This window comes from Culex quinquefasciatus, chromosome 2 (genome assembly GCF_015732765.1).
Source record: "Culex quinquefasciatus strain JHB chromosome 2, VPISU_Cqui_1.0_pri_paternal, whole genome shotgun sequence".
Taxonomy (NCBI): Eukaryota; Metazoa; Arthropoda; class Insecta; order Diptera; family Culicidae; genus Culex; species Culex quinquefasciatus.
Genome location: NC_051862.1, coordinates 157,672,386 through 157,695,046, shown reverse-complemented (window position 1 = coordinate 157,695,046; position 22,661 = coordinate 157,672,386). Strand labels below are relative to the sequence as shown.

The window sequence follows — 22,661 nt, the reverse complement described above, 5'->3', positions numbered from 1 at the left end:
GTCACGGCGTTCTAGCAGGATTCTGGAAGAGTTCTCACAGAGGTGGATATTCTAACAGCATTCTAGCAGAAATTTTCTACTAATTTGCAGGATTCTGGCAACCAGCTGCAGCTAGAATATTTCGTGACTGGGCTCAAGCTGATTCATCTGTGAGAAACCGGCGCAACCAGAACAAACAACAACAACAAATCTGTCGTCGCAAGTCCATGTTTAAAAAAAAGTTATGTTAAACAAAACTTTTAGTGAATTTCTGCTCGGAAACTAGGCTTCGTATTGGGTTTGTATTTTGTATATGAAGAATTGGAGAGCAGAGCGGCGGATCGTTTGCCTGGTGTGGCTTTCGATGCTGGTTCGATTTTAGTTGGTTGGATGGGAATAAAGGTGGTCAACCACGATTGAAGGGAAGTTGTTGCAGGGAGGACAGGAAATAATTCAGGTTTTTGATTGTGTGCCGCTTGTGGAAAATCTCTTCGGATAGTTAGGATAGGGCTCGTGCAAACAACGTGGCTACGTGACTACCAAAATTCAAATTCGAGATTCTTCAAATGATTGAAAAAATATTCCAAGAAAGTGCACCCCGTATTGTTAACATCACTTTATTTTTATTTTTTGCATGATGGGCGCCAAAATGGGGATTACGCTCCGAGGCACAATTTTTATTCAAAATAATAATAAAACCTGGTTGAATTTGGTGAAACATATTAGAAAATCATTACAATATTTCGAACAGATATATAATATCGCGTATTGAAGTTAACCATTTGAACTTTAAAATAACCTTTTGATTTAGGATAACTATTTCAGTAAACATCCTCAAAAAGTTTTTCAAAGTCATTCAGAAAAAAATCACCATTACAAACTTTTTAAAAACCCTAATTATAACGGTAACTATTTGACAAATGATCATCCAAGTTCGCCAGTTGAACCATTTGAATTTTAAATTTACCTTATGATTTAGGGTAACCATTTCAGAAAACATCCAGAAATAGTTGTTCAAAGTTATCAAGAAAATTGTTGACCATTATGAACATTAAAATAACTCTATAACGTATGGTAACCATTTAACAAATAGTTATCGAGGTCCGCCAAATAACATTATTACAAATGGTGACCATATTTCATAAGGTTTTTTTAAGTTCCACACTGCAAACGATATAGTTTTCGTTTATCCGGGTTATCCATACATTTTCGACCTGTTTTTACTATTTGATAAATGGTTATTAAATGGTAAGTTAAAGTTTATCTTAAATTTGTATACCTACCAAATTTGTACAGAATTGTTCACTATTTGACGGATAATTCACAACAATAATATTAGAACTTTTTTGGCTTTAATTCTAGTTGATTGCCGATTCTGTTCGGTTGATCATACTGCCAAAGTCGCCCAAACCTGAAAAAAAAGAAAAAAAAAACACAAAGTATCGAGTAGCATGTAACATTAAAATATGTGTACTTATCTGATGATTCAAATGATTTCCTTAATTAATGCCAATCGTGCGTTCGCTTCGATTTTGTTTTGTCGGTCGGCTGCCACCAAGATCTCTTTTGATTGCCGATAGAATCCTCCAGCACCAGCTGTTCCGTTGTTTCAAGTTCTCCACGGCGCTGAAATGATTAACAAGAAAAAATTAAACAAAGTATCTGGTAAATCAAATAATTTGTTTGAAAATTATACCTGCGCACAAAGCGTAAACAACAACCAGCCGCACAAACGTTTCACTTCAGACTGTTTCTGCCTGCGCCTGCCTGCCTGCATGAGAGCAGGTTGATTGGCGCTGTGAGCAGGTAACGAGCGTAGCAGAAAAGAGAGAGCGCACAAACAAATATTATTTTGCGTTTAATCCAAAATATATAAATTGATTCAGAAATATTTATGCGAAATGTGTGTGTGAAATTAACAAACAATTATTTAAGACATGAGAGTCTGCAATCTGACGATTTCGATTGTTTTGACCGTGTCCCCCAAAAAAGTCCAAACGATTCCAATTAGGGGCTATTACCAGACGAGCATCAAAGTTTATAGATCGCAACGAGATTAGCGCGTTTCCTTTGATGGTTGTTGTAGATTCTGCGAAATATTACTTTCGCGGAGGTCCTGAAACTTCACTTCGTCGGGGTAAAAGCCCTATTTTTTACCAACTCAAACGAGTTTATCGACTTTATACTGATCGTCAACGGCGAAGCGATCTTTCTTTCCTATTAGCCGTACATCCACACGTCGCACAACGACGGAATAGGGCCGGACAGCAGAGCTTTAAATGTCACAAGGCGGTGGCGCCATCACCGTGTGTAACAAGAACATTTCCAGCCGGATCAGCTCTCCGACCGAGATGCACCGTCGAGTTTCCGCTCATCATACTCAACATTCGGCGCTTGCCAAGCTGAAAGTCGAAATCGCGTCGGCACAGGTGCCAAGACACCAATTAGTATTGTCCGTTTCTTTCAAAGGTACTCGCCGCGCGGCATTTCGAAATATGCCGTAGACATTGTTGCCAGCGATTTTCTGCACTTTTGGTGCAATTAAAAACAAACCTGCCAACAATTCCAGACGATTCGAAGAAGAAGATCAACAATTGATTTGACAGCGCGCATTTGCCGAAAGTGCGGCGCGTCGTTTCGAGGCTGGTTTGCCGCGTGTCTTTCTCGGGAATACGCGCAATACGTACAATCAGTCTAAATAAAACTGTTATGTTCCGGCCATAATGTGTCGGTACATCAATAATATAAACATTGTGAAGCAAACATTTCGAAGAGTATTGAAAAACTGGCTTTGCCCACTCCGTTCTTTTTCGTCCCCTAAGTACTCAAAAATTGGCCGCCATCCTCAATTCGTGCAAGCTCCATGACGGCCTAAAAGTCCATTACCCTAAGTGATACGATCACTCGCAAAAAACACCGCGAATCGAAAACCGTCAAGTTTCGCGCTAGTTCATACACCGCGAGACCAGTGTGGATCATCAGAAGCACGTACCACCGGCACTCTTCACCAGTCCGAACGAAATTGCCAAGCCGCTGCCGTTCATCAACAGGTTCACGGAAAAGCTTACAATTTTGGCAAGTGGGACGCAGCCGCTACCGCAAACGAAGGGTCATTTTTTAAGAGAATCCCTACCAAAATAATCATCCATGTTGTCTTGGAAGCACTGTAATTTGCGCTTGAAAAAAAATACCTTCCAAATATCGAATCAGCAGGAACAGTTTAACACCGTCAAACGTCTCGGCGTTTCCAATCACCGATCGATGCTGGTTGATGTAGTTTGATAGAGCCAACATCGAGTCCACTTCCGGATTGAAGCGCACCTCGTACACGATCTGGATCGCACGCAATCCTAATGTATTAAGTCATGAGCTGAGCTGGCGTACCATTTGTTCGCATCCGGTTGACCGGTCTGAAACTAATCGCGGTCGTAATTTGCGACATCTGTTCCGTCAGCTGAATCTTATTTTCGTTGCTCCTCAAGTGTTCATCAGCTGCTGCATAAATCGGCCACACCCTGCATTCGGAATTGACAAGGCCGGTGCCAAATCATCTGCCAACGTCGGAACCGATCGGCCTGACTCAAGCGGCTGATTCAACAGTCCCTGAACAAAACTGCGACCGACCACGGCCAGGTTCGACGAAACGATACTTGCCCGACTCGAACAAGATCAACCCACTCGTTCCGATCGTCGGAACGTTGCGAGCCAGTTGACCGCGGCCAATAATTTTGCGCTGCGATTTGTGCGTCGTCTCCGGGATGCGCGTCTGGAAGCCAATGTCTGCCGAATCTTTCGCACTTGTTTCGCCGGAACCTCAGTCTTCCGACGAGCTGGACTGGCTTAGCAGCGTATGCCCCAGATTCAACCGGGAACAAATGCACAAAATCAGCAGCAAATCGCGGACAAAACGGACGAAAAAACGCGACTCACGACGGAATTAGCCAAAACAATGTTTTGACGTTTCTGTTTCAGTTCAGCGCAGCAGGCCGTTTGTCGTTGCGCGAGATATTTATTAGTGAGAAGGAAAGAGAGAGCGACAGCAACAACTCAGCTGTTTATGTTGACAGATTTTCAGGAGGGGGTTTGGCCATTTTTGTCGATCGATGATAAAATCGATGTCGACTCTCTGATATTATGGAAAGTTGGATGCAAGTCGATCAGTACAGGAAAGGGAACGTTCTTATATTACGTGATGCAAAATCACGCTAACTGTAACTTAAAATGGCACTTTGCTGAGTTCGTTTTCGCACTTTTTCATACGAATTTTTCAGTTCGACTACGATTACCAAAAAAGTGTAACTGTATGGGGAGGGAGTAATTGAACTCAGTGAAGTGCGATTTCAAGTTACAGTGTAGAACGTGTCAGATTATAAATATATAAAATAAATTTACGTTGATTCGGTTAACAGTGCAAACAAAAATAAAACGTCTTAAAAATAAATCGAAGAGATTTCACATCATCGCTGTCGCGAAGTTTTTAACCAAAATAAACAGAAACAGTGAAATGGGTTGAAAATCATCAGAATCACTTAGCGGAACTTGAACATATGCATATTATGTAAGTGTGAGAGTTTTCTTTTCTGAACATCGATAAAATTTACGAGTGTTTTTCTCTTTGGTGGCAGGTTGTAAAACTGCGATTTTCCCATCAAATCTGGTTTCTGGCTGCATTCTGGATCCTGTGCCGGTGGCCACTTCTAACTTCATCCACAATCCTCACAAGGCACGAAGCCGTCGTTTTGTAATACGTCGTAACAAAGATGCTCCACAACCCACTAAGAATTTTGGCTCGAGCCTCGACTCGATTCAGGCTCGATCTCGAGCCAAAATTCTCAGAGGAATCGACTGCACCTCATGAAGAACTCGTCCCTCAAGCTTCCGGTCTATTCACGTGCCACCTGAATCAGCATGATCACCACAACACACCTACAGGATATTCAATCTGCTAAGAGCGTTAGAATCTGTTAATTCGGAACCAATCCCGTTGAAAACCGTCCCGGTTCAGCGGAACCCGTAGAGTGATCATCGAGTGAAAACTTTTTAGGGGAGCCTTCTCAGGGTGTCCACTTCGTGCTGATATACGTTGTGTAATTTGTTGTTTTATTGGGTACGATAACTTGTTAGTTAAACTATGTATCAAGTCAAGGAGGGAATTAGCCGGAAATTTACATTTGATCCATAATAAACGAACAAATCTCAAAACTAAAACTAACTGAATTCTAAGCTTGAATGTGTCGCCTTAGGGCACTTTTAAATTGAGAGAAAGTAGGTTTGTGCTTAATGTCCACGGGGAGGTTGTTCCAGCAGGAAGCACCAGCTGTCAGCACACTCTTGCTGCTCAATGTTGTGTGTCTTGGGACGATCAGGTTCCGCGTTCGTTGCTGCTGGCCGTGCACTAGATGTTCTCGAAGATAATCAGGCAGGTCGCCGTCGCATCCCCGCCTAATGAAGCAGCAGGTACGTAGGTGGTAGTTGGCCAGTAGGTCGTGTCCAAGGATGCTGTTCCGAACTGCGTTGTGTTGGGAGGTTTGGCTAAGAGAGAGCACTTGGGATTGGTGTTGATCAATTAAACGACATTTCAGGGCAATCCATTTTAAATCTTTGGTTGTACAAAGCATCATTGTACTCAGAAAAATATTCTTTATCGTTAAGAACAAACACAAATTTAAGCTTAATTTAAGAACCAATTCTTTATGCTTATGATGAATATTTACATATCAATTGGAATGATGACAAAAGGCTCAATAAAATTGTCTAAATTTAAAACAAAAACATAACATTGATAAAAATTACATATTAGTAAAAAAAAAGTGTCGGAAAATTGATATTTTACCAAAAAAAGAAAATTTGCTCCAATTCAACAAAATAAAATCAAAGTATCATCTCATGATGCAGGGTTTTCGAAAATGCGTTTATAAGTGCCAATTTTGCAAATTAAAATTTAATAAATAAATTATGTTTTGTGCCCATCTGCTCGGATGTATGTTTTAAACTATTTTAATTCTAAATTAATTCTAAAGAATTCGTTGAAAACAATCATTGTAGAAAAAAAGTATAATATTAAAATTTACTCTTTGTTTTGTGTAAAAAAAAACTTTGCAAATCGTAACTATTTTTCAAATAATTATTTTATGTTTCCATATGCTACTTGCGTATCGAGATGACTATTTGAACTTTAAAATAATCTTTTGATATACGATAACCATTTCAGCAAATATACTTAAATAGTTTTTCAAAGTCGTCAAGAAAAAAAATCACCGTTACTAACTATAAAATAACTCTATTACGTATGGTAACCATTTAACAAAAAGTTATCGAGGTCCGCCAAATAACATTATTACAAATGGTGACCTTATCTCATAAGGTTTTTTTAAGTTCCTCACCAGAATCGATATAGTTTTCGTTTATCCGGGATTTCAACAAAAACTGTATCTCAAAAAGTTTTAAACATTGTTACAGTAATGCAACAATTGAAAGTTTACAAAATATCTAAAAATATTTAAAAAAAACCTTGGAAGTTTTTTTTTCACTTTGTGGCCTCAATTTTAAAAAGTTTGTTATAAGCCTTAAAGTGTCTCTTTAAGGTCTTCTTTTCTAAAAAATAAACGATATAAATGTATTTTAAATAGTTTACAAAAGAATGTACGACTTTTTTCAATGGAAATTTTTATTTTCAGCGATAATTTTATTTGTCGACAGATTTTTTACGTACACATAAAATACGTACAAGATTGTATGGAATCATACTGACCGGGGTAGAGAAAGGTTCAAGGACCTTTTAGAAGAAGTTTTCATTAATTTTTGAAAAGAATAAAAAATTATAATCAAGTTATAATTAAGAAAACGTTGATGAATAGCATTATTTTCATATCCTCAAAGTGTCATAGTTTCTCAATGAACATGATATCAAATCGGAAAACGGAATGCATTTTCGGATTCTTCGGCCAATTTTCCACTAGGAGAATGTAAACGAAGTTTGTAAATAATAAATATCATGTGTTTTTGAATCATAGTTTAACATAATCTTTATATTTATAGGCATTTTCAGTAGAACAAATTGCATTCAAAATGTGAAAACTTTTGATTCTTGCTTCAAATTCAGTTCAAAATGCAATATGAATCGATGATTTTATAAACAAAACTATATAACAAATTTCAGGCAAAATTCTGACTTTTAAACAATTTTACCTAAAATGTATATGTATTTTGTTAAAATGCTTATAAACATAGTTAACTTAACATAAACATTGATTTTTTTTTAACTATATCAGCAATGGTACATTCGAAGTAAAAATAACATTTGAACACCTTTAACCTGATTTTAACAACAAAAACTATGACTATCAAAGTCACCCCGGTATTTAAAATAAGAATTTTGAATGCAACTATTTTTTTAAACACTATTGAAAAAACTTTTTTCAAAAATAGTGCATGGACCTTGTGTGGCCTACCCTAGTAACGAAGTTGACTTTATAGCTGTCGGCCACCATTGCTAGTACCAACCACTAGTGTCTTCCTTTTAACTACAAGGACTTCACCGCCCTGGGCTCCTAAGTGTTTGAGTACGGCACGGAGCGACGGCGCCGGATACCCATATTTACACTTAGAATTTTAGAGCGCCCGCCGCGGGATTCGAACCAGCAACCTCTGGATTGTGAGTCCAATGTGCGGTCCGATTGATCCACACGAGCGGGACATACCCTAGTACATGTTTTAGAAATAATAGTTTTGTGTAAACTATTATTACGTACTTTAAAAGTTGTATGAAAATGAAAAAAAATCCAATTCAATCCTTTTCTTGTATCAGGAAAATATATTGGCAGCAGGAGCAATATTGATATCGAGAAGATCGACAGCCAGAGAGTCCATTGTATTTTTGTTAAACTTACACTTCAGGGGGGTTTAGCGATTGTCCACGATCGGGTCAGAGTCGAGGAACATAAACTTCCAAAAATGGTTCTATCCCATTACCCAGAATCCCATTCTCCAGAATTCCATTCTCCAGAATGCCATTCCCCAGAAACTCATTCCCCAGAATGACCCATTCCCGTTTTATTTTTATTATAAATGTACTTTATTTCAAAAAGTGATAATTTTTTAAGTGTGAAGTGTTCGGATCTCGCCTTTATTGTGATAACTGCTGACAAAAGTTGAATGTTTCCTTCTTTAAAGAAAGGAAAACTCTCTTGACTTGTTTAACTGCTGACGAAAGTTTAATTTTCCCTTTAAAGTTGAATTTTGCCTTCTTTAAACAAGGGAAAACTCTCTGGTCTGGCCGTACTGTTGCCAAAGATTAAATTTCCCTTTGAATAATAAAAAGGGAAAATTGTAAATATCAGGCATATTTTGATATTCTTTTAAAAAAATATTTATTTTTATTCCAGTAGCAGAATTATAGTAATCTTTTGAAACTTGTGGAACAGAGACATTATGCTCAATTAAAAAAACCTTTAATCTATTCGACCTTTTGTCTTGAGTGATTGATTTAAATAAAGTAATATTATTAATCTAAAGGAAAATACCTTTTTTTTATTTTCTATTAATTGTTAATTGAAATTAATTGTTGATCAATTAAGTTGCAATTACCGTCAGTGGGGGTGACTATGGGTCAAAAAACGAAACACCTCTCGAAATTTCTTAATAACAAAAACAATTAAAATAACATCGAAAATCTTTTAACGTAGATTTGTTCTTAGATAGTTTACTAACATTTTCCCAAAATATGGTCGATTTTGATGAACACTACCTTAAATGCCAATTGATTGAAAATTGACCCAATCTCACCCCTTAGAGGGGGTGACATTGGGTCAAATGAAACTAAAATGATGCTGAAATACAAAGATAAGGTAAAAACAAGTCATCCAACAGCGTTTCTTGTTCGAGGGAATCGTATTGACACGCTACAATGTTTGAAGTGGAGATTTTCAAACATTTGGGTAGTTTTCGAGCAATTCTAACAAAAATATTAGAAAAATGATTTTTCGAGAGGTCATTTTTGGCCAAAAACGTACCCCAACTTTAGACATCTGCCAAAATAACAGGATATGTTCTAGGAACGATTTTTTTTCAGCGAAGTCATCTTAAGATGTCCCCTACACAACCCTTTTAACAGAATTCAGTTTCATTGAAAAGAATCTGAGAAATGGTAAAATCCGTAAAAAATCACTTTGACCCAATCTCACCCCCCAGACCCAATGTCACCCCCACTGACGGTATTACAAAAACCAGTTTATTTTTCATTTAAACCAAGAACATGGCTTTGTTTCACCATGATCAGGAAACATACATCAACCCGTATTGGAATTTGACCAACTCTCCGTTACATAACCGTCGCAATACCGGTCATCGCAAAGGGTCAATCTGGACCGTCATAAACAAAGGCATCGCTTCTCGAAAATCTTCGAAAAACTTTTCAGTTCATCAGCGATCGACGATGATTCACCATTTATGGTGGCCTGCGCGCGCGCGTTACCCAAACCTCGATGGACCACAGTGTGATGGTTATTTATTAGATTTTATTTTCCCGATACGTTCCACCGGGCACAATTAGACGGAATCAAAACAAACTCTCAGAAAGAAAAGGTTGCTCGATGCACTTAGTTAGAGAGTGCTCATTTTTCAACATCTCGTAAACCCCTGAAAGCCTCCACCTACGTCGCTGAAATCCAAAATTCATGAGACGAAAAGTCTGTTGGTAACAGTAGCTTGGCGATCTAATCCGCTGAGCGGGTGATAAAAATTGCAAGCATTCGGATGGGTCAACCTCCACCGTAACGCGCTCATTGTGGACGGAAAAAGTAAGACCCGACCCCGCGCGATCGTGGCCTTGGACCGTGGCAACACCTTCTCCTCTTCTTCTCGTGATCTACTGAACCGTTGTTTTTGGGCTTGACGACGAAGTCGGCGATATCATCGAAAATGCCAGCGGAAATCGCGCGCTCTTGGCAAAGAGATCATAACACAGGATGAAGAAATTGCTTCACTATAAATGGTCCGCGGTCGGCGCAGAAGAGCATCATTCGCTTGCGATCGTTCACCGGATTTGGTAGTTGGCCCCTAGTTCAAGTGCAGACGGGACCGAGATGAAGGTTCGTCAAGTGGTTTTGATATTGGTTTTGAGCGGTTTAATTAAGGTGATCTTTGTTCTTTACACTAGCAATTTGTTGTGTTGTCAATGGCGGTGGCCATTGCGCTGGGAGCGGCCATCGAGCGGCCCACGAAGGAAGTGGACGTCAACGAGGACGGTTCGGACGCCAAGGTGCACGAGAAGCGAGGACTGATCGATTACTACGACCATGGGTACAAGCATCAGCAGATGCAGCACGGCAGTCATGAACATCAGGAGAAGCCAGAAATGCAGGGTGGATTCAAGCCTTCGTTCGGATATGAAGTCGCGGAGGAGAACTACCAGCACTTTAAGGATCATTACTTCCAGCAGCAACACGAGCGTCAACAGAACAGCCAGCACGACTGGAAGAACGACAAGCACGTTGTCATCACCCGAACGAAGAAGGTTCCAGTGCCGTACCGCGTAGAAGTCGAGAAGCACACGATCATCGAGAAGAAGATTCCAGTGCACATTGACCGCCCGGTTCCGTACCGTGTCGAAGTCGAACGTAAAGTGCCCGTGTACATCGAGAAGAAGGTTCCAGTTCATGTAGATCGCCCTGTGCCATACCCAGTTAAGGTCCCATACGCAGTCGAAGTCGAGAAGAAGGTCCCAGTGTACGTTGAGAAGAAGGTCCACGTTGATCGTCCAGTCCCGTATCGCGTCGAAGTGGAAAAGAAGGTTCCAGTCGTCGTCGAGAAGAAAGTCCCAGTCCATGTCAATCGGTACGTCCCGTACCCAGTGGAAGTCAAGGTTCCCGTAGTCCACAAGGTCGAAGTCGAAGTGCCCAAGCCATTCACCGTCAAGGTCCCGAAGCCATATCCGGTGTACATCGAGAAGGAAGTCATCAAGCACGTCGATCGCCCCGTCACAGTAGAAGTGGAGAAGAAGGTCGAAGTTCCTGTTTTCCACAAGGTCGAAGTCCCCAGACCGTATGCCGTCTACATCAACAAGCAGATCCTGGCCGACCAGCACGACAAAGAGCATGCCCATCACCACGAACATCATCATGAGAATCATCATGAACAACATCACCATGACGAGGAGGAGAACAAGCCAGTGGCCCTCAAGGTGACCAAGTTCGTCGAGGAAGAGCATCACGAGCATGAGCAGCACCCCCAGTCGAACGAGCACCACTCGTACCAGGGTGAAGAGTACCTGCCCCGTCAGCACCAGCACCACCATCAAGCCCAGGAGCATGATCATTCTGTCGCTGAACACCAGGTTCAGCACAACAATGAACATGCCGATGATAGCGAGGAACATCACCAGCAGCACTACCAATACCAGCAGCAGCAGCATCACGAGCATCACCACCAGCAGCAGCACGAACAGCACGAGGAGCACCATCACATTCCGACGCACCACAAGCGTGAGTCCAAGCAGTAAACGGTGACCTTCTGCTGTTGTTGTTGAAACCTCTGCCTGTTGATAGCCCGTTGTTGTTATTGTTATATTCTCTAGTCTAACTGTGCACAGGTCGCGAGCCGAACTGTGTTTGCATGCCCGCGGAATGATCCACTGTTGTTAAATAAATAGCCTAATCAATTAATGAAAACTTTAGTTTCAATTTTTCTGAGCTGAAAAAAATCCAAACTTCCCTGAAACAAGCAACCAAAACGCAAATCTAGTGCGCCAACTGCGAGGGAAACAAATTAGCAAATTTTCGCAACTTTCATAAATTTAAGCCAGTTTCGCGAAATCTTTTATGGCATCTTGTATGACACTAAAAATTGCACGGTATATTTTTAAATCATAAAAAGAGTACATTCAACGTGCCATTCAAATGCAATTCCACAAACGCCATCTCATTCTCTCCTGCTAGCCGCGTTGTCTCTATCTCTATTGTCATTGTGTGTAAATCTGCGCAAGCAACGCACACAAAAAACTAACATTTCCACCGCACAGAAAGCCGGCCCCTCAAACCGCAACCGGGACGACTGCAAGAATGCCAATTTTGGCGTAATAAATTCATGTGAAAATGGGCCAAACAGGATGAAAAATAGAGCAATAATAATTGCTGTAAATAAAAACTGTTACTAGAGGGCGCGCGCGGCTGCGGTGATGGTGTTCTGTGTTACAACGTGTTGCAAGGGGTGTTTTAATTAGTTAAAAAAGGTTACCAAATGCTTTTTTTTATATATTTTTCTTCACCTGATATTGTAACAAATTTGAAAACATCCAAGGATTTGAAAAAAATAAATAAAAGATTCTTCATAATGAACAATATTGAAACTTTTGTTTTGTTTTTTGAAATGAACTTATTTTTCGAAAATACTTCGAACAATATATAATTTGCGCGATTCTCCGCGAAAACTGGAAATGTATTTAAATTATATTTTTCAATTTGGACTAAACTTTGTGGGGGACTTCCCTATGATCAAAAAGCAATTTGGCATCATTGGTTTGCCCATACAATGTTGGTAGCTATCTATACAAAAATGGTGAGTGAATATTTGAAAATCTTTTACTAAGAAAGGAATTTACTGATTGAATTGGTGTCTTCGGAAAAAGGTAGGGATAGGTTAGGATCAAAAATTCATTTCTTTATTTAAGATTTAAATTTTCAAAAAAAATCACGAATCTCTAAGTTAAATTTTATTGTTTCCATACACCCAAAACTAGGCATCGGCATACGAGAGGATAAAGAGCACGATTCGGTAGTAAAATGGTACTGTGTGCGGACGGAGAGGATAAATCCCGAAATTGCCTTGAGTACTTTACTCATGGGTTCATTTTCCAAAAAAGTTTATCTTAAAAAAAAGTACCGGTACCGAGATTCGAACCCAAGACCTTCGGCTTATTGAACCGTGCCTTTGCCGTATAGGCCACCATGGTTCGGTGACTAAGTGGTGGTCATTTGTCCATATAAGCCACTCAATAGGATGTACTCGTCAATGAACGAATGAACACGCGAGAGGTCTCACTCACGAAAAATAGTACTTTCCTCACGTTTCTTTTCGGGAGGACTTTCCCCTCGTTCTTTAACTTTGGGTGTACATTTAAGCTGCTGTATCTCAGAAACGAAAAGAGCAATCTTCAATGTTTCGAAGACGAAATTAAAGGAAATTCTAATTTTTTTTTTAATCCATTACTTTTGATCAAAATCGAACTAGTGGCTTCAATGCAGTGCATTTTTCAAAAATTGGGTAAAGAATTTTTTTAGTGCAAATTTGATTTTACATTAAAAATTGATGTGAACAACTTTTTTTGCACAAATTTAATTTTTTTTTTCAAAAATTACTGTTTTTGAAAAAAAAACATTATAATCTCTGAAAGATACAGTCACCCCTCATATTCGGAACAGTTTACAGATCGGTCAATGTTCAAAAAATCATAGCAAATCGATAATTGAACATAATGATTCGCTTTTACCTACATAAAAAAGCTTTTTTTGGGATCTTTCGATTGATGTACAGACCGGCTGTTCATTTTTTCGTTTTATATCAAGTTTTTAAAGAAAAACATTGACCCTTGAAATCCACAAATTCGGAACACTTTTTTCTTACGGATGTAAACAAACTCTGATTATCTCCAGGAGTACATATTTTCTACAAAATAATGACCTCGCATACTGGAACCAATGAAACTCAAGCTTAGTAATGTTTTACTTTTTTTGTGAAAATACCTGTTAAATTCAGGTGTTCCACAATTGTGGGAGGCACAATAACATCCCACAATTATGGAACAGGCAATTTGGAGACAGTGTTTTGCTGCTCAGGATAAAATAGTCTTAAAATGAAGTTTTTTGTTCAAAAAGAACTACTTTTACTAGTGAAATAGCAAGATAATGTTCAAATGAAGGTCCTAAAAATAGTAGGGTCGACAGAAAAGCTACATTTGGCATGCTATTGACAAATAATCACAAAAGTGTTCCGAATTTGTGGGTGTTCCGAATATGTGGGATGACTGTACCCTGAAACATAGTAAAAAATAAAAAATCGAATAATATGGATTTTGAAAAATAAACTTTTAGCGATATAAAAGTTAATTGAAAAAAATGTACTTTTTTTAATAGCCTTCATCGGGAAAGCCCCTTACAAAGCTTTAGCAAAAATTAAAGTGTCACGAAATCGGCCAATTTTGTGGAGAATGAAGTCCACAACACAACGATAAAAGGCATGTCAGAGAAACATTTCTGATTACTTTTATTGATTTTCATGCAGAAAGCAGGTCTCGAGCATGGGTAAATAACAAGGGAAATGCGTAATAATACCTTTCTCTGGTATCAATACTAAATTTTGGTATTCCTGAACCCTTTAAAAAATTTCTTAAGGATTATGCTAGAGCAAAATGTGGTATCATACCAATTTAAGGTATTGTTTTGATATTGCAAAATTGCACAATTTGTCATTGATCGGACACCACATTTTGGTATTAAAGTGTTTTATCAAGTATACTATGGGAAAATGTTGACCAATTTTGACAAAATAATTAATTTTGCGCTAAAATGATGTTTCAAAGCGAATGCTTTCATTAAAAACCGAAAATTTCAAACTTGATTTTAAGCATTTTTGATATACATCCCACATATTAGGAACACCCACAAATTCGGAACACTTTTGTGATAATTTGTGAATAGCATGACAAATGCAGCTTTTTTTGTCGACCCCACTATTTTTAGGACCTTCATTTGGACATTCTTTTTCTATTTCACTAGTAAAAATAATACATTTTGAACAAAAAACTTCATTTCAAGACTATTTTATCTAGAACAGCAAAACACTGCCTCCAAATTGCCTGTTCCATAATTGTGGGATGTTATTGTGCCTCCCACAATTGTGGAACACCTGAATTTAACTGATATTTCCACAAAATAAGTTATCAGACCATGTGTAAAACATCACAAAGCATGAGTTTAATTGGTTTCAGTGTGTGGAGTCATTATTTTGTTACAAATATGTACTCCTGGAGAGATCCAAAGTTGGTTTACATCCGTAAGAAAAATGTGTTCCGAATTTTCAAGGGTCAATATTTTTCTTTAAAAAATGATAAAAAACGTAAAAAATTGCCGTCGGTCTATACATCAATCGAAAGATCTCAAGAAAAGCTCTCACATGAAGTTAGAAGCAAAGCATTATGTTCAACTATCGATTTTCTATGATTTTTTGAACGTCGGCTGTTCTGAAATCCGTTCCGAATATGTGGGATGACTGTACCCCTTAAAGAAATCACTACAAATTGTGGAAAATCCTACCAAAATCTTGTGTGTGGAAGTTGCGGCGCGGGAATACCTAAAAATAAAACCATGGTAATACCAAGTTTTGGTATTCAAGCAATGTTAAAAAATCCAGAAGACCTCAACTTGGTATTGAAATGGTTTTATTTTGTGGTATTATTTTACCCTTGGAATAACATGGTTTGGTATTGTTGAGCCCTTCCACATACAAGGTTTTGTTATGATTTCATGGTATTTTACCATCTATTACTGGGCAACCAAGGGCACATTTTGGTCCCTGTTATTTGCCAAAGTAATACCAAAATTTGGTATTCCCGTGTTATTTACCCCTGCTCGGGAATGTGATACTTTTTGTTTCGAAATTTAAAAAATCAGGCTTGTAATTCAAAACTAGATTTTTTTTGCGTTTTTCTTTCTTTGATTTGATGATCTAAATAAATTTGTTGGTTTTCCACCAAAAAAGGTCAATGCTAAACAAAAAGTTGAAAGCTCAAAAAATACTGTTTTCCCAAAATAAATTCTAATTTCTCGAAAAGCATTTGAAGGCAATCAACTTGAGTACGCACCCCTCGTTCAGTGGAAAATATACCACACCCAACTAGAAAAAAAACCTCCCTTCCAGGCGAAAATCTCAAAAAAAATCCTTCCACTGTAATAACTACCCGCGGACGCGGACATAGAACCCACAAACCCTGACTGTGACGGCAGGAAAAAAGAAAACCCCTGGACTGGCCTCTCTGGTGTGAAAACAACTGGCGTGGAATAATTTTTATGAATTTGGAGAAAACGTTCGCTGTAGGTACTTCGCGTCCTCGGAACAGAGGTATAAACCAAGTACCGATGCATGTAGCTGCCCAGCTGCTGGTCAATTCATAGGGCCACCGTCAATGGTCCGAACTTGCGTTTGACCACCGATTCCGTGCGGTAGTATTTGATAGCAAAGCCGTGTTTCGGACTCTACCCGGAAGCTGCGACGGCGGCAGCAGCGTGTTGGCAAATTTGAAAGTGAGGAATTTTCCTGCTCACAGTTTCGGTCAATCGTGTACATTTGAATAATAAAAGAGTGTAATACATCTGCGAGCAGGCAATAAATTGTGTTGCGCCCCGAAATAGAAGCAGAAAACATGGACAGGAGTTTGGTTTTAGTTCAGAATTTAGATTAGTGATGGTGAGAATGTAGCAGTGCTTTTTTGACAAATACGTAGAATCACTTATGAGAAGCACATCGCTTAATTGTTTTCGTTGACTCTTAACAACATCGGGATTTTTTTACGATACTACATACCTACGATGTTGGAATGTTGCTCAACAGATTATATGAACAACCAAATCTAGCCTAACATTTCAAAAGGGCACAAAACTTTTGCAAACAAGAGTGTATCCCTGTCACTCAAATGACTGTTTACATAAGGTGTGAAAGGGATACACTCCTGTTTACAAAAGTTATGTGCCCTTATGGAACGGATGGCACGATATGTCAACAATATTGGATTGTAATCTGCAATTCCAGCTCATAACAGGAATTATTTAGGTACTTTTATACTCGACCTTATCCCATATCAACAAAACTAGGTTCATATAAGCCATTTTTGTGTATTTGGAGCCAGATGTACACGAGAAAAATATTTGAGAAGGGCGTATGTATAAAAGTTCAAATAATTTAAATGTTGTTGTATTGAATTGCGTTATATCAATAAGTGGTTACAGACAAATATGTATGATATTAAATGGGCTTTCCAAAAATCACACTGAAAAACCCCTATCGGGCCTGATGAGTCATTTTGACCCAAAAACCTATTTTTTCTAAACTAGCCTACAATTTTCGTATGGTATTAAAACTCTTTATACCATTGTTAAATGAAAAATATTTATTTCAAAATTGAGGCCTGAAAGGGTTAATGTAAGCCCACTTTTTTGTCGTTTTTGTGAACTCTCCTAAAAATTACAAAAATAACTTGTGAGAATCAAACATATTTTTGAAAAGTGTTCTAAACGATATTTTTTTTAAATATTGGATCGACTCTCCAGACAATTTTACATAAAAGTTCCCATATTGATCATTGTCGCAAGTTCTCGCTTTTCTTTATAGAGGTTTTATTATTATAATTTTTTGTTGAAAATACGGGATTTTACAATGCTAGTATAAAAGTTGTTATTTTATAGTTTTGAAAATTAAGTTTACGAAAATTTAGTATATTTCACTGTTTACTACGGTTCAATCAGGTGTCTCAAAAAAAAATTAATACCATTACTTTTTCAATGCATTTTTCATCTGGTAAGATGATGACTCTTAACTATTTTGTCAATACACAACTGTTCTTTATAGTATTTTTAAGATAGCGCTTTCAAAAATGTCTTGTCGCAAATTGAAATCAAATTTTGAATTTATTGGTAAATTTGGCACATGTTGGCTGCAAATTTCGCACCAAAGTTTGCATACTATTTACTACAAATTGAACATTCCTTACTTAGCATTTCGAATGTAATTTCAATACCTCTTTTTATATAATTTTATATGAATGTTTCTTAGCCCTCTAAAACCCAACCCCGGCTCTAAACGGGCTTTTTTCTGAAAATTTGCCAGACATCAATTTTTTTACCATGGATTGTTAAGTGCCCATGTTCGCATAAATGTCCCATATGCAAAAACAGCAAACTGAGAAAAACACATTTGAAGTTTGTCCCACACATAAGGCTACGTGTTAGGATTACCTCCCGATTTCTAGAACAAAGTACTGGATGTTATAGGCTCTTTAGAAAGAACACAAGATTTTGAACCAAACTACATCAATAACTCAAAAGTGATGAAAATGCATATGGGACATTTATGCGATCATGGGCAGTGTATGTATAGCAAAATGTTTGTAATTGTCTGCTTTACAACTATGTAGAACATTGTTACACTCTAAAATATAACCCTGCAAAGTTAGAAAAAACACGAAATTTTAAAATGAAAAATTTTGTTCTAAATGAAAAAAATACCCTGGTTAATGCAGATTCGAAAAGTACATTAAATTTCCCATAAAATTATATGTTCAAACAATTTTTACAGTTGAGTAACGAAAAATGGCAGAGTTTTTAATACTATCATAAATTGAAGGGGTCGTACCGCCCCTCCGTCACGAAATATCAAAAAACGGATCTCACAAATCGAACAGGGGTCGGGGCAACTGCTGTGTGAGTTGGGGGAAGATAACCCATTTGACATTTTTGATTTTGATTTATTTGTTTTTTTTTTCGGAAAAATAATCAAGATTTTCCACTTAAATTCTATTGAAAAATGTGGTCATTTATTAAAATCATTACTAAAATCTTTATTGAATTTTATCTAAATTACATATTATTTCAGATCATGGATGGAAAATGTTGCATGATTTAAAAAATGTAGAGTTTTTCTAAAAAATAAGAAAAATAGGCGAATTAAACACTTTGGAAACTTTATTGAAAAATCATTTAAAGTTTTATTATTTCATGTTTTCAATATTTTCCCTAAATATCAGATAGCAATAATAAATTTGTTTTACAAATATAAATTGGGATTTTAATAAAACATGAAAAATTAATTGTAATTTTCATCAAATTCAATGTTTTAAAAAATTAAGAAAAAGAGATATACATTTTTTGACATTTTGCCAGCATTTTGACACTACAACATTTGTAACCACGTTTAAAGCATTTTGTAATATTTTTATTTCAAAATGTTGATGTTATACTTAAAAAATGTAGCTTTTTGCCTTTCTTACAAAAGAAAAATCATATACTGAACATCAAATTCAAAGTCCCAGCCCATTCTGGATCGAAAGCATTTGGTATGAATTGTATTCGAGTAAATTTTGGTATTGATCAGACGGTTGGTTCAAAAGTTATAGCTGTATGATTTTTTTTATATACAGAGTAAATTTCTCAAAAAAAGGTAAGGTATCTTTCTAACTGAGTGTTCACGACTCGATCAAACTTCTCAACAAATTTTACATCGATTGGATTCCGCACTTTTATTTGAGAGCGTTTGAATTTTTGCCTTTTTTACAAAAAAAAAGGTTTAAGGTTTGCTTTTGGAAAAACGCTTTTCTCAGAAATCTTAAAAAATTCGTGCACGGCGAGGATTCGTCCAGAAAAAAATCCTATGTCTAAATTGAAGGTTAAGATGCGCTCTTTCGATTGAATTTTGGCCCGAATCCCGGAACTAAAAGTCTGATTTTTGAGAGCTCTTTTTCTGAAATACATGAGCGATGTTTGTATCCGCTCTTAAAAATTTGTGCACGCAACCGAGATCGGGGGAAAATTGTGAGGAAACCCTCCCGAGTTGAGAGGGAATTGTCACCATGCACGGACAGGCGAGATCGCCCTCGCAAACGGCTTGAGGGAAAAACGCAAGAAATATTTCAGACCCAAAGAAATCAAATCAACGCACACATTCATGCCCTTGCACATGTATTGGTAATATTTTAGTGAACCTTTTGTCAGAGTGTTAGTGTCTTCAAACCCCAAATCGTGCACTTGTATTAGTGAGCATTTCCATCCAGAAAATGGCTTCCTTTTTTTTCCGATAAATTGAAACAACAAAAACATGATTTTTCATGTACTTTATTTGCGAAAAAACTGCACTCAACACTTTTCAATTCGTTTTTTCACAACCATCACTCATGCACTACAAATCTTCCGGCTGCCTCCAGTTTGTGCGAAAGGCTCCATCGGAAATCTCTTCAATCCCTGCCGGTTGGGGCTCTCGTCACACTCCGGCCGACGTATTATCCGGAACCAGAATCCCGTAGCCATACCGCTGGCCGGTCCGCAGATCTTGCCTCCCAATTATGGCAAATATCCACCAACAAACGATCTGAAATTTGAGACAAAAATAAGGAATTAAGCTCGATTTAAACATCACACAATGATTTAATATAACAACCAGTTTCCGGTTTACACTTACCTCCCAACAAAACATTTTCCGCAAATTTCATCGAGAATACTCAATTCAGGATTCCAAAAACAGCACTTGTCGTATTTTCTTTGAAAAATAATTTCAGCTGCACGACAAACGACACGATTCGGTCCGGTCGAAAAGAAAACTGAGAACTGTCATGAGAAGCGCAGAACAAAGAGTAGAGGGCAAAAAATCAAAGTCAATAGAATGATAAAGGTATGGCGTTTTTTGTATTCCTTTTTCTATGCAAATATCCTTGCAAATATCTCAACTTTATTATAAATTATTTGCGTTGGCTAGTTAAAAATATAAGTGATTTTTTAACACAAAATTGCACGAAATACTTAATAATCACCAACTAGAAAATATCATATAATAAGTTCTACTTCTCGTTTCCCATTCATCAAACATCAGCCTTACCTTGTATAATCGTCATCATTGTATGTGCATTAGGGTGGGTCATTTTTTTCGAAAGTGCTGGGATCCGGCTGAAATAAAGACCATCTTGTAGAGGGTACCCATAGGGACTCTCACACCAAGTTTGAGCCCATTTGGCTGAAAACTGGCTTGTCGCTCGGGGGTTAAAGTTTACATGGAAATTACTATGGGAAATGCGTGATTTTGCTTCAAACGCTCCTGCAAGCTAAGCGACAAACTTTAGCCCACACTTACACTAGGTAGCCGTGTCGGGGGTGGTCCAAGGAACATTTTTCTCTAAGGGTTCATGGTCATCCGTTCAACCCTGAGCTTGCGCAACGCGGAATTATCCGGCGGCGCCGGAATTCTTCAAAATCTCAGTTTTAATTGTCAACGCATGCTTCGTAACTATGAATGTAGCATATTGTGAAACGAAAACACGACGCCAAACGTCAACGCAAGCTGGAAACATCACAACAAACCTGTGCTAAAAAGTGTTCTTCATCGTGAAATTCGAAAGTACCGTGAATTAACAAAATAAAAGAAACTTCCGTTCCCGCTGGAGCTTGGCCATTGGCAACCACGGCGTTGACCGAGAACAGGCCGCATCATTGGGTGCACGGACTTCCGTTCTGAGAAAACAGTTTCTTAATTGACTTCGAATCTTTTTAGTGCAACTTATTTCGTACTGAACTTTGATGCTTGTGAAGATGATTACGATCATAGAACCAATTCTGATGGCTGAGGGCTCACCCGCCTCATCTTCCAGTCACACAACTTCCGCCGGCTGCAGGAGATTGTGACGGCTTGCCCCACCGGAACGTCACGTTTGACACCGAAGCGGTTTCTGGAGACTTCCACCGTTGGACGATTGCCGATTGCGAGCTGGCAAGAGATTAGACCTGGAAGTTGAAACTGTCCCGCCCGTGAACACCCTCTATGGAATTGTCGCTCGGCGTCATGTATTGGACATGAAGTGCCTTTCGGGCATGGCCTGGAAGAAGGTGCCCAAAATTGCGACCCTGAATAAGATTTTGTGATTGATATTGGGAGTCGTGACAAATGATCTAAATAAAAATAAAAAATGCTAAAAAATCGTACTGAGTATTACAACATTTGCAATTATGATTAAGAGAAAACACTATTTTCGTATTTACTATGGACAGAATAATTCGTACCTAAACAAGGATAAGGCACTTACTGTGCTCCATTTTTTACACAAGGCTGACTCGTCACCCCGGAGGCGGACAGTTTCTGCCGGCAGCACGGACAGTTAGCCTCTTTTGTGACCTACTACCAAATACTTTAACCACGGATTTTATTCAATATATACATGTTGATAGAAACTCTTAACTAAATTTGATGGACACATTTTTATTAGAGAGGTGGCTTTTCTTCAGCGTCGACAAACTCCCATCATGATCTGTGGATTCCTCTGCAACATAATTTCGAACTTATGTCGATTTTGCTTGATTTCTTGCCGCTCTTGAATACCTTTTCCATCATTTTCGGCGTACCGCAATCGAGATGTTTTCCTTTTCTACGGGAGGCCAAAGTGATCGGGGTTTCGCGTACAGGAACTCCACCGGACTAACATCTCACACCACGTCCTGAAACCGAGTATATTTTTGGGTCCGGTTCAACTGCAGGATTTATTTTCATACCTTTGTGGACTTAAGTTCTTTCCCATGCTATGGGAAACTGCTCTACAAGAATTTGCTGGCCAGCCGATTCGACGACGAACTGTTCTTTCCTGCTTTCATTTTAATGTGTTGACGTTTGGCGTCGTGTTTTTCGTTTCACAATATGCTACATTCATAGTTACGAAGCATGCGTTGACAATTAAAACTGAGATTTTGAAGAATTCCGGCGCCGCCGGATAATTCCGCGTTGCGCAAGCTCAGGGTTGAACGGATGACCATGAACCCTTAGAGAAAAATGTTCCTTGGACCACCCCCGACACGGCTACCTAGTGTAAGTGTGGGCTAAAGTTTGTCGCTTAGCTTGCAGGAGCGTTTGAAGCAAAATCACGCATTTCCCATAGTAATTTCCATGTA

The 22,661-nt window shown here is 38.3% G+C and overlaps 1 protein-coding gene and 2 long non-coding RNA genes across 3 annotated transcripts; 2 read left to right on the top strand and 1 right to left on the bottom strand.

Moving 5' to 3' along the window:
- Positions 1–10,013: 10,013 nt before the first annotated feature.
- On the top strand, positions 10,014–11,493 carry LOC6045647 (titin). The gene is made up of 2 exons (XM_038250873.1): positions 10,014–10,067; positions 10,136–11,493. The coding sequence occupies exons 1-2, from the start codon at positions 10,062–10,064 to the stop codon at positions 11,474–11,476; spliced, it is 1,347 nt and encodes a 448-aa protein (XP_038106801.1). The 5' UTR covers positions 10,014–10,061; the 3' UTR covers positions 11,477–11,493.
- A 9,691-nt stretch (positions 11,494–21,184) lies between these two features.
- On the top strand, positions 21,185–21,692 carry LOC119767282. Its single transcript, XR_005277433.1, has 2 exons — positions 21,185–21,219; positions 21,277–21,692. It is a non-coding gene; the product is annotated as an uncharacterized LOC119767282 (long non-coding RNA).
- A 266-nt stretch (positions 21,693–21,958) lies between these two features.
- LOC119767281 lies at positions 21,959–22,661 on the bottom strand. The gene is made up of 2 exons (XR_005277432.1): positions 22,269–22,661; positions 21,959–22,214 (listed from the first exon to the last, which is right to left on the bottom strand). It is a non-coding gene; the product is annotated as an uncharacterized LOC119767281 (long non-coding RNA).